The sequence below is a fragment of the Rhipicephalus microplus genome, chromosome 10 (assembly GCF_043290135.1).
Source record: "Rhipicephalus microplus isolate Deutch F79 chromosome 10, USDA_Rmic, whole genome shotgun sequence".
In the NCBI taxonomy this organism is placed as follows: Eukaryota; Metazoa; Arthropoda; class Arachnida; order Ixodida; family Ixodidae; genus Rhipicephalus; species Rhipicephalus microplus.
Window position 1 is genome coordinate 83928364 of NC_134709.1, and position 16824 is coordinate 83945187.

Below are 16824 nucleotides of genomic sequence, written 5' to 3' on the forward strand. Positions count from 1 at the left end.
TGTCTGTTCCTTTCATTCTGTCCTAAAGCCAGAGTCTGGCATCTTCAGGCAACACCCGATAGAATTGCTCGAGGGCCACACAATCAATCACCCTGTCGTGTTTACTGTAAGCATCCGCACTTCTAAGCCATTCTTTCAAACTAGACTTAAGCTGGTACACGAACTCTGTGCATGATTCACTGCCCCTTTTTGCTTGCCAAAAGCGCTGCCGAAATGCCTCGGCAGACAAGCGGTACTTACGAAGGAGGGCCGCTTTGATTTTAGCCTAGTCGTCATTGTCTTCTTTAGACAACCGTGCGATTACTTCCGTGGCCTCTCCCGGAATGACTGACAGAAGTTTCTGGGACCAGACACTTTCATTCATCCCAATTTTCTTGCACATGCACTCAAAGTTCACTAAAAAAAGCGCGATGTCTCCACCCGTCCTAAACGGCACAATCAAATCTTGTATTTTCTGTCTGGACATTTCGTCTGCCAAAGATAGCGGACTAGACTGCTTTGAAGTTATGCCAATCTGCTCAAGTTCTAGCTCTTTTATTCTAAGAGCATGTTGACGCTCTTCTTGCCTTTCACGCTCCTCAGCCTCCTTGCGTTCGCGTTTTCGACACTCCTCAGCCTCCTGCAGTCTTTCTTTAATTGTTTCCATTGCGTCTTCAACCTTCTCCTCAGTTAATCCCTCCGCTCTCATGGCATCAAGAATATTTCCTTTACGGCTTGTCTTAGCAACGGAAACACCCAGCTGCTCACAAACATCGAGAAGGTTGCTAACTCTGAGCTTCTCCATTGTATACTGTGACTCGTGCATGTTCCTTTCTGATAGAGCTTTGTCTCAGAAGCTAGATTCAACAATGTCAAGCAAGTCGAGAACCAACCATACACTAGCCACCTAAACATCTAAAAAGAACACACTTGGCTACTCTGTGCTAACAGGGTCTGACGAGAGAAAGACGAACGTGAGGCACTCACCCAACCAGAGCGGTCATCTCGTCGCTGCCGTCGAGCGGTGTCGTGGGTGTCCTCGGGCCTGCAAGGATCCGCTTCAACTTTCCAGCCGTTGAAGTTGGCGTAGCGGGTCCCAGGGCAGCAAAACGATATCACGGGGGTTGTTCTCGGGCTTCCAGGGATACGATCCAACTTTTCAGCCGTTGAGATCGGGGTAGCGGGTCCCAGAGCAGCAAAACGTTGAGGACAGGGGTAGCGCATCCTGCAGCTGCCAACCACTGTTCTAAATGTGGGTTTGATGGCATTCATGTCTGCCACCACTATTAGGATTTCCTGTTTGTTGCGATGCCGATGGCATCCCACCGCTGCCATCACTGTTAAAAAGTCGCTATGTCGCGATGGTAGCGGTGGCGAAGAGCGGCGAGCAGTCGAACGGACTTCGCTGAAGTCTTCGCTCGGAGGCGAAATAGGGAGGCAATCAGTTTTGAAAACAGAAACAAGAAGGAGCGTTTACTATAGCAGGTTGTCGTTTGTACAGATCCGGCCAGCACGACAACGTCAGCTAGGGCAAAATCCTCTAAACATGGGGCCGGCACGACCTTAAATAACGTCTCTGGTCCCTTCTCTCAGACCAGTTCCCAGGGCTCGGCGGAGGAGACACAGCCATACCCGGAACTGCAAGGTGGCTCGGCGGAAGAGGCGACATTATCCGTGGAACTGCACGGTGCCGCTTATTGCATAGAAGGTGGCGCTGGGAGAGGGGGGACAGTTCGCCACACACACACACATGCACATGCACACACACACAAACACACGCTCTCTCTCTCTCTCTGACCCGTGTCTACATGTGGACGAAAACAATGATGGGGTGATTTAGCAGACACCAGGTAGTGGGCCTCTGGTTTTACTCGAGATCGAAGAAGACGATCTTGCGACTCAGCTGTTCAGAACACTTTCGCTGTCTCAAGGTGTACCTGTGTTTTGTTCGTGTTGTACCGCGACACTGGTGGAGGTGCGGGATACGTGAACAAAACACAAGTACACTCTCACGCCTCTAACTAAGCATCGAATAATTAGTGAGGAAACGGCGAGACCTATTCACTAGAACCCTTATCACATGGCTCCAAAAGAATGCGAATCAATACAAGAGCAAATAGACAGAATGCTTGAAGATGACGTCATTCAGCCTTCACAGATCCCCTGGGCGTCGCCTGTGGACCTCGTTAAGAAAAAGGACAGCCTGCGCTTCTGTGTGGATTACCGTAAGCCAAATCAGGTGACCAAAAAAGACGTATATTTATTACCCTGTAGAGACGACTCTCTCGACAGACTTCGACATGCCCAGTACTTCTCTTCGATGGAGTAGCGGAATGGATATTGACAAATCAAGGTGGACGTGAGACCGCGAGAAGACCGCTTTTGTGACACCAGCCGTTATACCTCCTGGTGGTACGGGCTACCCCCTTTTTCTTTTTGGTTATTTTCATATATAGGGGGCGAAAAAAAGCTTACCAGATGGTTTATATGAATTTAAGGTCTTGCCATTCGGTTTGTGCTCAGCGCCTGCTACCTTTTAAAGACTCATGGATACTGTGCTTTCTGGGTTGAAGTGGAAAATTTGCTAAGTATATCTGGATGACATCATAGTGTTCTCCGCAACGTTTGATGACCACCTTGAAAGGCTTGAGGTGGTTTTACGAGCCATACGGTCCGCGGACCTGAGGTTGAAGCCTGAGAAGTGCTACTTTTGCTACGAAGAGCTGCGATTTCTTGGTCATGTCGTCAGTCATGCAGGTGTTCGTCCAGATCCTGAAAAAATCGCAGCCATAGAACAGTTCCCTGTGCCGACTGATAGAAAGGCTGTCAGACGCTTTCTTGGCCTCTGTGCATATTATCGATGATTTATAGGGAACTTTGCACGCATCCCATCACCGTTAGCTTGCCTCATAAGCGAAGACGTCACGTTTGAGTGGAACAACAAAGAGGAAGCTGCTTTTAACGATCTTTGCCAGTGACTACAAACACCTCCAGTCCTTACCCACTTCGATGAGAGAGCCGCCACGATGCTTCACACTGGTGCTAGCAATGTTGGTCTGGGAGCTGTGCTTGTGCAGCAGCAAGAGGACACAGAAAAGGTAATCGCTTATGCAAGCAGAACGCTAACACACGCTGAGGCTGATTACTCCATGACAGAGAAGAAATGTCCCGCCGTGGTTTAGTCGGTTACAAGATTTCACCTGTATTTATATGGCCGCTCTTTCTAAGTAATTAGCGACCACCACTCACTCACTGTGTTGGTTTGGTTGAAAATCTTAAAGACCCTACCAGCCGATCAGCGGGTTAGAGTTTCAGGCTGCAGGAGTTCGATATGGCAGTTGTACGGAAGTCAGGGAAGCGGCATAAGGACGCTGACTCTCTGTGCCGTTCACCCATTGAGTCGGCAACCCTACCCGAGGAGAGAAAACAGCATTTCTTGGTGTCCTCGACACGACCGCCCTTGCGCAGCAACGTGACAACGCTGAGTTGCTTGGCTTAATTAAGTACTCCGATGGCAGGTCTCAGAAGGTGCCAATTTTCGCAGGAGTGTTGCCATCGTTTTGTTTAGGGGGCGGAGTACTCTACAAGAGAAACTTTTCGTCAGCGGTATCCGCCTATCTGCTCATCGTCCCAGCAGCCCTTCGCACCGAAGTACTCAGAGCATGCCACAACGAGGTGACCTCTGGCCACTTGGGTTACGCGAGAACGTTAGCCAGAGTACAGAAAAGGTATTACTGGCCAAGACTAACCAAAGCCGTGAAGCACCATGTTCGTACCTGTCTCGACTGCCAGTGACGCAAGTCACCACCTACTAAACCAGCTGGCCTTCTTCAACCCATGCAGGCCCCAGTGACTTCATTCGACCACATTGGCATGGGCATTTTGGGCCCATTTCCTACTTCTACTGCAGGAAATCGCTGGGTTATCGTAGCGACGGATTATCTGACCTGTATGCCGAGACAAAGGCTAGTCAGAGCGGTACAGCAGTGGAGGTAGCAAGATTTTTCGAGAATGTTTTACTGAGGCATAGTGCACCAACCGTCGTGATCACAGACAGAGGAACCGCATTTACGGCAGCTCTTTTGGACCAGGTCTTGATGCGGAGCGGAAAAACGCTTCGCAAGACTACCGCCTACCACCAGCAAAGGAACGGGCTGACAGGGCGTCTAAACAAAACCATTGAAGACATGCTTTCAATGTACATAGACGTTAAACACAAAAATTGGGATGAAATCTTGCCTTACATAACGCTTGCGTACAACACGGCCAAGCAAGAAATGACCCGCATGACCCCGTTCAGTCTCATTCATGGACGGGAACTACAAATCATGTTAGATGCGATGTTACCGTACGAAGGCGACGACATCGACTCGCATGCTGACACGTTTACTGAATGGGCGAAAGAAGCTAGGCAACTTGTACGTTTACGGATCTGTCAGCAGCAAGAGTACGATGAAGGCCGCTACAATGCTCACCGCAAAACAGTCGTCTACCAAATTGGCGACAAAGTATGGATTTCGATGCCCCTATGGAAACGAGGACTTTCCGAAAAGCTCTTAAGAAGATACTTTGGACTGCACTCAGTGCTGCGACAACTGAGTGATGTCACTTACGAAGTCGTTCCCGGCAGTTTGTGTAGTACGAAACGTCGCCAGCACCATCCTGAAGTCATTCACGTAGTGCGCATGAAGCCGTACGTCAGCGAGTAATTGCGTGAGATTTTTCTTAAAAAAAAAAAAAAAACTGCATTTATGACTTCGCATTGAGGTGATGCTCTTTGAGAGGGAGATAATGCCGCGTGTCTACATGCGAACGAAAACGATGGCGGATTTAGTGGACACCAGGTAGTGGGCCTCTGGTTTTACTCGAGAACGAAGAAGACGATTTTGCGGCCGAGCTATTGAGAACATGCTGCTTTCTCTGTCTCAAGGTGTACCTGTGTCATCTTCGCCTTGTACTGTGACAATATATATATATATATATATATATATATATATATATATATATATATATATATATATATATATATATAGTATGTAAGCTCATTAGAACAAAATTGCATCTATCTGACTTAAATTATGCTTTACCATATTTGAAAACTTTATGTATTCGTACTGTATTTACTCTAATGTAACATGTTTTTATCCTCTCATATTTTTCATACTTGAAGTCGAATGTCGCATTAAAATCGAATACCGAAATTAAAGTTGCCTAAAAGTGTGATGCTCACAGTCCTTGTGTTTTAGTTTTGATTTTTCTTCCAAGATGCAATGAAAAGTCATGCCTTGTGTGTAGAAATGAGTAAATATGGTATATTCGTTACCATATATGAATGGCAACACAACTTCTCATTAAGTACAGCAGTTTTTTCCTTCTCAAAGGTTTGTCCATCTGCAGGCTTTGACAAAACTTATTTGCCATTATGAATTTGTATAGACGTTTGCTTTGATGTCATCTTAGTTGATTGTTGGAGGATCAGCCATTTAAGTGGAGTCCAGTCTTCACAATATTTATTGATTGACTTGCCATGCAATTTCATGCATTGAAGAAATATGGGTAGCTTGCACTAAACCTGCAAGAGTGAGTCTCATTGGAGGTGGTGTTCTCTTAGCTAGCCCCAGCTTGGCTCAATCTCCATTAGGATTTATTAGGATTAGCTTAATTAGGCTTGATCGCACAGTTAAGCCACATGGAGCTTTCATCTCAGGTCAGCTTAGTTGGATCACACACAACCTAATCAGCCTTAACTGATACGTGTCCAGCTTCCTACATGTAAAATGGTTCGTTAATGTGCTTTAAGTCACTACTCCTTCAGCTGAAAGCTAGTGCCACCTACAGTGAATCAAGTAGTTGTGTGCCTAAGCATGGGCTAACTTAACATTGCTGAGTAAGGACTGGTTCATCCTGGTGAATTCCCGCACTGTATGACATATGCCATAGAGCAAAAAAAAAAGTTATGGCTCCTTCTTTGTTTTTAAGTTATTCCAATACTTTTTTACCAGCTCACAGGAGGTGAGAAATTAACCAGTGACAGTTGTGTCGTTTGAATGTCGGGAGGTCATACCCCTCTGCTAGCTCTTCGTTGCCTTGAAAGGCACGGTGGCAGTCATGGGAGGGTGACGTTAGGGTGCATCACGAGCATGAACTGATGCGATGCTCTCCGAAGATGACGACGACAAGTAAATGTGAAGCGCTTGTGCATGGGGCTCATCAGCCCTGTTATTTTAGCTACCAATTCACCGGTGTAAATGTCTATTAAGCCTACATCTCACCTTCATCACAATATGTTACAATTTAGTAAACCAAGTCATTCTTTAATTAGGACACTGGACGTATAAAACGTTGGAGGGGGTTGATGTAAATGAACTTTTGTGGCTGTAGTGACCGACTCGAAAAGTGGTTGTGAAAAATGGGATTAATGGTGCTCGTTTGTCCGGAAGAGTATTTCGAGCGGAAACAGAAGGTCCCTAAAGTGGTTTTCGTGCAGCAAAGACAACGATAATAGTCAGTCAGCCGAAAAGCTCATAAATCAAGCACCCAACGGACAAGGTCAGGCTGGGAAGACGAGATTACACCAGAGTAAGGTGGTCGTGTGGTGAATGTTGTGAAAGGTTTTCTTAACTCCAGCAGAAGCATTCAAGAACTTATTTGATCGTGTCGTCATTGCACTTCTTGTGCAGCAGAGAATCTTTATGCTGTTAAAAAAATGCCATGAAATGAAACAAGTGATCTTTTTGGTTTGCCTACCTTCTCGTTGCATCTTTAAAAACACTGTGCACCTTTATGAGAAAATGAATGGCATCATTGAGCACACTTCCTTTTAGAGGTCAGTTGGACTGGCCATCCCCAAGAAATAGGTGTGCAAGTGATCCCACGGAAAGTCCTGCCAGACCGCCATTAAGGCACATTGTGCTCGGGACTGCACTGGCGGTTATGTCACCCCATCGTTTCAAATAGACAAGGTGCTGTCACTGTCGAGAGAAAACAAAACTCATCGGAAAACTTTTCACAGTGTGCATATGAAATGCTTTAAAGTTTACCGCACCGGCACATACCGTATATGCCCTGTGTCCTACGTCTAAGGCAGCCTAGAAATCATTGTTTCACTCACCTGACAGTAAGTAAAAATTTCACACACATTGCTGAGGATGTTGAGGAAGTGCCCTATTTGTGCAAAAAGATATTTGTTTTCTCTATTTTTACAAGTTGGAGCATGTATGGGCAAACTAGGATGAGTATCAATAACACCAATGGCTTAATTTACTTATTTCTGATTGACTCAGTCAATACTACCACATTTACTCGGCTGTAACATGACCACGAGTGTAACACCAGGGGATACTTTTCAGGAAGGAGGAAGTAAAAAAAAAAGAGAATACTAGTATGCATCATTGCATTAAAAAAAAAACAAACCTGAGTTTTGGCATTTGATTGTAGTTCGAGGGTTGACTTCAGGTACCGAAACCTGGAAAAACTTGCCTTACACACGAGTAAATGTGGTATCTTTTCAAGCTTGACATCACTGGCCTAATGGGAATGTTACTTTGATTGCTTGGATTAATTGGGCTTTATTGTTTGGCATAATTAGACTTGATGATGCTCTGCTTGTCACGATACCATGCTCAGCTATGTTTGATTAGATTTGGTTATACTTAGCTTGGCTCAGTATGGCTTAGTTGGGAATAATTAGTGTATTTAGACCACATAAAACACAAGTTAATGAAGTAATTATTGTTTGATTCCACACTATGTTTTACTGTTAATTGGCATTAAATGTACTTAATCAGTATGTACTTGGTCATAATAGCATCTTCCTGAACCTGGTTCCCCTAGACCTATTGAAAGTTTCACTTGAATTACTTGCTTTCTGTGGCTAACACCCGCTCCTGATAATAATTATGGTGACGTGAACTGGCATAATGAAAACCTTAACAGATCCATTGTAAAACTAGTCTTTTTTCTGTCGGCAGGGACATCTCTCCACTTCTCCGCTGCCGTGACCGCCTGCGGTCACTTAGCATGTACAACCTGAAGAGCTGTGGTGGTGAGGAGGCGGTACTGTGCCAACTGCAGCGGCTGCAGCACCTGGACGTTTCGGACGACCGGGACCACCCGCTTGATCTTCTGCACCCACTGCGGCATGATGTCTCGTGGCTACTGCGGGACCCCCAGAGTTTCCCGCACCTCGTCTCTCTGGACTTGTCTGGGAAAGACGGACTGACCGTCGAAGCTCTCAGGTGTGTTGCCTTTATTCTGTGATCGGTGTTCCATAAAAACATGTGGGATTCTTCGTTAATGAAGTGGTGTTCAAGGTAGTATGAGTGGGCATGTTACTAAATATTAGGTTTGTGCAAATATTTGAATGAATATCACAGTGATCGCATGCGCTTCAACTCGAATACAAATGATTCAAAGTGAGCAAATACGCATTAAACCGCAAGTTTACTCTTGTAAAGGTGGTTTCACTGCAGCAGAGGGGCGCCTTACCGAGAGTTTATATATCCAGGAGAAATCTTCACTGCCGCAAAGCCCCACTTCATGGTTGACTGATCATATTACCCTCACATCAATTCATCATTTTTGAAGTTTAAAATCTCATTGTACCAGCATAAATTCTCTCAGTAAATTTTGAAACGTTATATTTTACAGATTATTGCTTGCATTATATATACAGAAAGTCAAATCCTGATACTACTCAAAGTTGCTTCCACTTTCTTTGAACCAAAAGGAATTGCATTTGCACATGCCTTGATTAGTTTTTAAAAAATGTGTAGATTAGTTGAGTCATGACAAGTGCTAATTTTCTGTATAATATGGAATGCATGTCATACAAATTTGATTTGAAATTATTGGACCAAATCACTATTCGCTTTGAAATCACTTCGAACCAAGAATTTACTATTCACACAAGCCGACTAAATATGCCTTACTATATTCAAGTGGGCTCAAATATCTATTATGATATGTTGGCATAACCCATTCTGCGCTGGAACAGGTGCCTAAGAGCTGCCCTCTAAGGCCTGTTTCACATGCGAGAAATTTCACCCCAAGAGCGGAGCGGCAGCCATACCACAAGCCCAAAACAGGTTTCTAGAGCGTTTTCTAGATGGGGTGATTAACATCGCTAGAGTTGGAAAAATTCTCTTGTGGCAGAGCGTCTGCTCGAGAACAACCAATGGGGAACAGTGGCCTGGGGAGCAAGTGACTGCTGCAGGTGTGGATCCCAGAAGTGGGCACGCGTGCAGCAGGAGGAACTCGTTTTCGCAGCAGATGACATCTGCTGCAGCGAGCTGTTCTGTGCTTATCGTGGTTCTCGCTGACGCTTCTATCGAGGCAGTCAAGTTGCTTGCACCTGTCATTCAGTTTTTTTTTGCCTTGTTGAATCATGGCGGCACCTACACTGGTCCTACATAAGGGACACTACGGCACCCCGCACATGTTGCTATTTTTTCTTGTTTACAGTCGAACCCCGCTATAATGAAATTGAAGGGGCGCGGAAAACATTTCGCTGAAGCGAAAATTTCGTTGTAGCGAAATCGAGAAAATATAGCCGATCTGAACTAGCAAAACAAAGGTACGTTTATTTTCAAAATTCAATAAGGGTCCGCTGCTTTTTATTCTATCCCAGCAGCGTCAAGACGCGATTCTCACCCATGCATAGCAAGGCCACGGTGAAAAGCACGCCGAAACAGTGACAACCGCTTTCGTGAACGAACCAAACAGTTGCATTAACACGTTAACACCAGCAGCTGTCCGCTGTCAAAACACCGAGATAACAGCAGGATATCATGGAGCAGGGAGTTTTGCCTTATTTTATGTCATTCTTATCGTCCATCACTCGCGGCTAGCTGATTTTGTTGATAATGCAAACGAACAGCCACTCTGATTAGTGACCACACTGGCCAAATGCGAACAAAATGATAAGCATTGGAATCGGAAAAGGCATCGTTCCGCAGATGCACCCAGCAGCTGCGCGAAGGAAACCATGAACTACGCAACTGAGCTTCACCTTTGGATCGTCTGCGGCTATACAGTAAACCCAATGTTTAACATTTTGTTGCATTTTCAGAACCTGAAAATACGTCGACAAAGTCTAAAACACGCGTTGGCACCACTAGAAACTACTGCTGTTCAGCAAACATGGGCGCCGCCATTGCTTGATAGTGATGGCAATGAGACTGTCCTGCTTTTGCCAGTCACAAAAGCAGGTTAGTCTCTTTGCCATCGCTATCGAGCAATGGTGGCGCCCATGCTTGCTGAACAGCGGTGATTTCTGGTGGTGCCAACGCGCGTTTTAGACTTCGTCGACGTATTTCCAGGTTCTGAAAATGCATCAAAATGTTACAGATTAGGTTTACTGTATAGCAATAAATATCTGAGCCTGGAATCGTATTGCGAAATTTTGTTGAAGCGGGATGGCAAAAGAGAAAGTGTTCGTTGTGGCGACAATATTTATGCATTGACTCCTATGGACTGCTGACGGAGAACCGTGAATTTTTCGTTCTAGCGGGAATTTCGTTGAAGTGGCGTTCGTTATAGCAGGGTTCGACTGTACTACTGTGACGTCGTGCCTTTGCAGTTTTCTTCCTCTGAATGGCGGCGCGACAATAAATACCACTGCCTTTTTACTGGAATGCATGCAAAACGAGAGATGAGCTCCTTCACCAACTCACATTATCGTTGACTGGTTTGCTTGTCCAGACGGTGCACCGCCGCTTTACGGTCTTCGAGAACAAAATCCACCGACGCCCTAGTGCAGTGGTTCTCTGCCATGGATGTGTCGGGAACCCCTTGTAGACTGGTGGAAGTAATGGCGGACCCCTTGCAGCGGAGGAGAGGGAGGGGGGGGGCGAGTCCCGTAGTGGTAACATGGCATTCAGTGGGGTGGTTACTGTATACTAAGGTTGAATTGACACTACTGGAGCGTGAAACAGGTGCCTTTTATTGCTACGAAAAACATCAAACAAACGGGCCTCATCACTTCATTTTGGTCAGTTCATCAATACATGTGACACACACACAAAAAGCGGGTAAGGGTTTCGCGGATCATAGAAATGGCTTCGCGGACCCCCTAGGTTCCGCGGACCCCCATTTGAGAACCACTGCCCTAGTGAACCACAGAAGCTGACTGTATTTTATTTTACCTGGCCACGTCTATGAACGTGCAACAAGACTTGCATAGTAAAAAGATGGACACAAATAAATATGACTACTGAAGTTGTTTGATCACACTTCGATGCACTGTACATTTTCATAATTCAAGGTTTAAAAATTGAGCGCCGAAGAAGAAAGCTGGTGCAACTCTAAGCACCCTAAAACAAGCGAACTTCAAGGAAACAAACTAGACAAGGACTTTCTCCAACAACTGTCGCGGCACATCGCAGAAATGCGTGCCTTGAAAAATCGGTGCATGTGAAATGAGCTTGCGTCTGGGCGTCCTGCTGTCGCTCATTGCTGCGGCTACCGCGACTTTGTCGCTCGCATGTGGAACAGATTTTAAATATAGTCCGCCGTGATTGGTGCGGAGGTGTCATCGATTATCCATTGAACCCGGATGCATGGAATCTGAAGAGGTCTACAAATTGGTCTGCCTTAAATTTCAGGGAGACAGACATAGGTTGCAGTTAGCAAAAAATGACTGAAGCAGGTGCCGTAAAAGCATCACTTTTCCACCCAATAATTCCAGTTGAAAGTTCGCGCTTGTGTTTCTGCAGCTCTGCATGTCGACGTCAGTCATTTGTTGAGTGCGGGTGAATTGTTCTTTTTCATACTAGCAGGGAGTGTACAGCTTCTTGTCTCAAACCTCTGTTTGCATTCGGGTGCAGGAGTTTCTTGGAGGCCCACCCAAAGATGACCTTCCTGGGCCTGGTGCAAACGGATGCGTGCTTCGACGACTTCTTCACTCGAGAACTCCCTGCAAACTCCGACCTTGTGGTGAGTGTCCGCCGCCCTGATTACAGCTCGCGAGCTGGATTGGCTGAACTGCTAAAGCCTGGAAGATTCTTAAAGCATAAGGATGTCAGCTGTAACGCCAAAGCAAGCACTCCACTTCGGATAAAGGTACTGCTTGCTTGAAAAGTACTGGCGAGCATGGAAGTGTTGCAAGTTCAAAGTCTGTTCGAAAAGCCAGTGCTGCAGAAGATAGTGCCTTTTTCCTTTCCTTCAACCACACATTCATTCAACCCCGTGACACAGGTGCGTCGCAGATCGGCATTTGAGAGGGAGCAAACATTCCAATGCAGCCTTTTCTTTCTTTTTCCTCTCCTTCGCGCGCAGTGTTGAGGTGTCGCAGGTGCTGCCGCGAGATTGGGGGGGGGGGGGGGGGTGCTTAGAGCATTTTTGGAGCTTGGTATGTTCGAATTAATCGTCGCAAGTGCTTGTGCGTTCAAATTACAGGATGTTTTCGCCCATTGGAATACACATAGCCTTGACGGGACCTCATGGTGAGTTCGAAATAACCGGAAGTTCGAATTATGCATGTTCGAATTAATGATATTCAACTGTAGTTAATGATTTAACATTGACAGTGCCTGTGTTGTGTCCTCTCACCTGTCCTCGTTCATTTTGTGCTGTTCCAATACAGTCGATCCCGGATGTATTGAACTGGAAGGGGATCCCGAAATAGTTCGATATATCGATGATTTGAAATACAAAATATGTGTATTTAAGGCCTAAGTTCAAGCATTTCAGGCTCCGGAAATCGCTGCAAGTGCCAACATAATGATTCACTCACAGTATAATGAAGAACAAGGTGTGAATTGCAAATGACCTCACTTTCGTTCATATTAAAATAGTCCGCAAACTTGTCTTGCTTCTTGCGTTCCATTATCCTCATATCATTGAAGCTTTTCAAATCAGCGAATTCAGCTCCTTCAGTCACAACAGCGTTGATTGACACAGGACGTCGATGCAAGCTTTGTAGCGTGGCAAAAGGTTGTTTAGCGGCGGCAGCGAAAGCTTTGGCATATTCATAATTGTACGGGTATACATCTGCAGCACTGGGAACGGCATCTCAGCATCGATGCAGTCAGAAACAGCTACTAATCGCTATACAGCTACATGGTCATCTGCACCAATCAAGTCGCTCTGTGTCCGAGATGGTGCCCAGAAACACTGATAAGTCGCAGAATTCACTGAAGCACCGTCAGGGCTCATGACGCACTTGAACTTGTCACCTAGCCTGCAAGGAAAGGTTATGACGGTGCTTTACTCGACATCGCTTCAAGCACCAATCATAATTTTTATCGCTAAGTGTGGTTTAAAGTTACGTTCAACTCCAGAATGAGGATTTATCAGTAATGAGGCAACAAGTACACAAGTCCTCAAAGTGCAAGAGACAACGCCGAGTTCCTACCATCGTTATGTTGGCGATATTGATGTCACTTGTGGCTTTGTAGCTGACGGCCGCTGCTTTCTGCTGCTTTGATGCTAAAAGCTAGGAAAAGTGTAGCCTAGTATAACTTCATTACATAGTGAATACGATTTTGGTCTTGTGTAAAAGGAGTATGTAAAATCCAAGTACTGTTACAACAGACTTTTACATAAACAATGAAAATGTCTGTTAGAACCAGAAAGAGTTCAAGACATAAACAAATTTACTTTCAACGGGGGCATACAAAAAATTATTTTTTGAAAATCGCACTTAGTTTGTGTCCCCCCCCCCCCCCCCCCTTCTTTTTTTATAATGTGGTTCCAAGATATCTTCACTGAAAACTTCGTAGAAGGGCTATAAAAATGTTTTGTACCTTCGGAGGTGGCGAAAATTATTGTGGAAGTCATGAAAAAAAAAAAAAAACACATTTTAAAGCAAAATTGTACCTCCTGAACGGCATAACTGTCAGGAATCGTGCTACGTATTAATGTGTTTGCACTCCTTCTGTGTTCACGAGTTGCGATGTAGTTAAGGCAGCTGAAAGGGGAAGTTCAGTTATCAGATTACAATAGCACGCCGAATTCGTCGCGAACGTCACAGACGCGCATCTTGGACCCACTGTAATAGCGTCTCTTCGGACCCGCTGCTTATCAGCACTCGGACCTTGGGACGAAGGCCATCGCTGGACAACTCTTTACACTCACAATTGAGTATGACATGCTTTAAAACAGAGGGCACCGCTGCCATGCACATCGCAACCGAGATTTTCGCCCGAAATCGCAACTAGGCCAAACTTTGTTCTGAACTTTGCGGGCAAGACCATCGCGTTAGCAGACATGCGAAAGTGAAGAAGCTGTAATGTGCCTCTTCGAAGGTTCGAAGGATACAAATATATCACCTGATGGCTTCTCGGAACCGGGGATGGGCATCAGTGACAGACACCCCCGGCCAAGTTTGCTATGCAGTGACCGCTCGGAGCAGCGGCTAGCAATTTCGAGCATCAACGGCCCAAAACACAAGACCAAGCACGCTGCGCGCTGATTTTTTCGTTGCCTTAGTTAGGCATAACTGACCATTAACAGACTGCACATCGGTGGCCTCTATTCTTAAATCGGTACATCAATATCCGCTGCGCGCCGTTCCCCTCCCGTATGCCGATGTCTGAGTCAGGAGTTATTGAATTTGGGACTGTCTGTGGTAGAAAAGTCCGCTGTAAAGGAGTCCTGACCTCCTTGCTGTCCTCACATTTTAATCAATAATATCCGAATGTCCGTTGTACAAGAATCTGTAGTAAACGGAGCTCAATCAACGGAACAAATAGGGTAGTCGCTATAACGACGCCAGTTGGTATGTAGTGTCTGAAAAGCTGTTGTAAGCAGATTTGTTGTAATGAGGTTATACTGTATACATGCGCCTCTTGCCTTGGGGAACAGATTGGCGGTGTTTTTTTCTAACAATATCGATTGTACACAATGCCCGCATGATATGCTGTTGCACATGCTGCTGGTTGTTCATGTGATGCCGAAACCTGCATTGACAGTCGCATCTTGAGATACAGGTTTCCAGAGCAAAGCTACATGGAAGCCTTTAATTGAGATCTGTATCTCCCAAAAAAATTTATATTGAGCATAGCTTGTGGAAATAGGAGCAAATTTTTGGGCTGTCAAATATCATAGGGGCAGTCACTTTAATGTACGTGCTTTTCCTGCTTCACAGATAACCGGTTGTGCCGATGAACGGCAGATCCTGGAGGCCCTTAGGAGGTACCCCGATCGGCCCTACTATGTACAGAAGTCACTCTACTACCTCTACCAGTACACACTGACCTACTCACAGCCACGGGTCGACGTCATCAAGGTGAAGTTACGTTCTCTTCAAGGAGGTCAGATGTTGCAATGTGTGTCGTTTCGTAAAGGAACATACAAATGGCACGAACGTGTTGCAAGACACTGGCAGAAGTGGAAAGACTGTGAACTATAAGGAGAAAATCGAGCACTCCTTTCACTACGATGCATTGTTGGCCTTGGTTTAACATGTTCAATAAGTCGGATGGATTGTTATATTCAGTGATTCGGCTTACAATGAATTATTGTTGAAAGTTAGTGCTTGTGGGGTTTCTCCCTGCTCTGTCCTTATATTTTCAACTCTGCATTTAACTTTAGGAACTTTTTTTATGACTTCAATGGAATTTGTGAAAGAGTATTGTGAATTTGTGAATTTTAATAGAAGTTTTTATGCTGATTTCAAATAGATAATTAGTTTGTGCACACTCACAAGTATCGTGGAGTTCCACGTTCCTCAACAGGCAGTGCCTTCATGCAGGTCTACTCTACTTATGCTGACGTCACCTAGCTAGTGCTTGTGGATTTGAGAGTTTTTGCATTGTAGTTTTAGGAGCAACCTTTCATGACTCCTTTATCTTGTAGCAGTGTTTGCGTAATGAGGCATTCAGGCACCATTCAATCTGGCCGCTAGAGTACTTACTACATGATAATTAAAACTTGCAGACAACACAGCACACAATCTACAAATATTACGTAGTGCTTCTTGTCACTGGTTGAGGAAGCAATGCTTTTTGGGCAAGTGAGCTTAGAAATTAAATGCTTAACATTTAATAAAAAATGAATGTATGGTGCTGGAATAATAATTGCATACTTGAAATCAGCACACAAATATACATATCATTCACAACCATTGCACTTTCAGCTGATCTTGCCGGGTATGGCGGAGCACCCGCGGGTGCTGGCCATCCAGATGGCAGCCACGGCCTGCCTGTACAACCTGTCCAAGGGAACCCTGGGGCAGAAGGTGCACCCGCGGTGGCTCCGCCAGATCGTTGACCTCACCCTCACAGCCATGGAGAACTTCCCTCGGAACCAGCAGGTATGGGATGCGATGCGATACCGTAATGCATGTATTGTTTTACGTTCTGCCGATGAACTCTTTTTGTGGCTATAGCAAATATATGGACATTGTAAATGGGTATTTGCTGTCTCCATCATTTTCTCTATAGAGTCCTAATTTATAAGATGACCTTGCGCATTGTATGTTCTACGTACCAGTAAAGGCTTTCGAGCGCTGGCGATTGACGTGGCTGTCTTCTCACACAGAGAGCGTATGTGATAACATCATCGTGTGTGAGGTCTGCCCTCGATCACTCCTCAAGAAGATAGCAAACGCCACGCCCGTCTTTCGTAAGGAGCATGAAGGGATGGTAGGGGAAGGGCTGCGTCTCTTGAGGCATTAAGAGACTGCTCGTAAATTGGCTGTGCTCTCAATGCTTATTTGGCGTTTGGAGAACTGACAGCACAAAAACCGCTTTGAATCGGGAGCGGCTACTTTGTCAAGTTTTGCAACATCATACTAAAAGAGTTGACTGCTAGCCTTACTTCGTAGAACATTACAATTTCTTGTTATCGCATTAATTGCCTTGCCTTTAAGAAAACGGGGATTCTTTTTTACGAGCTTGTCAA

General features: G+C 45.3%; 1 protein-coding gene across 1 annotated transcript in view; it reads left to right on the plus strand.

Moving 5' to 3' along the window:
* LOC119180783 (protein zyg-11 homolog B-like) overlaps positions 1-16824 on the plus strand; it is an 86083-nt gene that overhangs the window by 20071 nt on the left and 49188 nt on the right. The window contains exons 5-8 of the mRNA XM_037431917.2: positions 7950-8216; positions 11805-11913; positions 15068-15208; positions 16058-16234. Coding sequence (XP_037287814.2) covers positions 7950-8216; positions 11805-11913; positions 15068-15208; positions 16058-16234 — 694 coding nt within the window. The remainder of the gene's footprint in view (positions 1-7949; positions 8217-11804; positions 11914-15067; positions 15209-16057; positions 16235-16824) is intronic.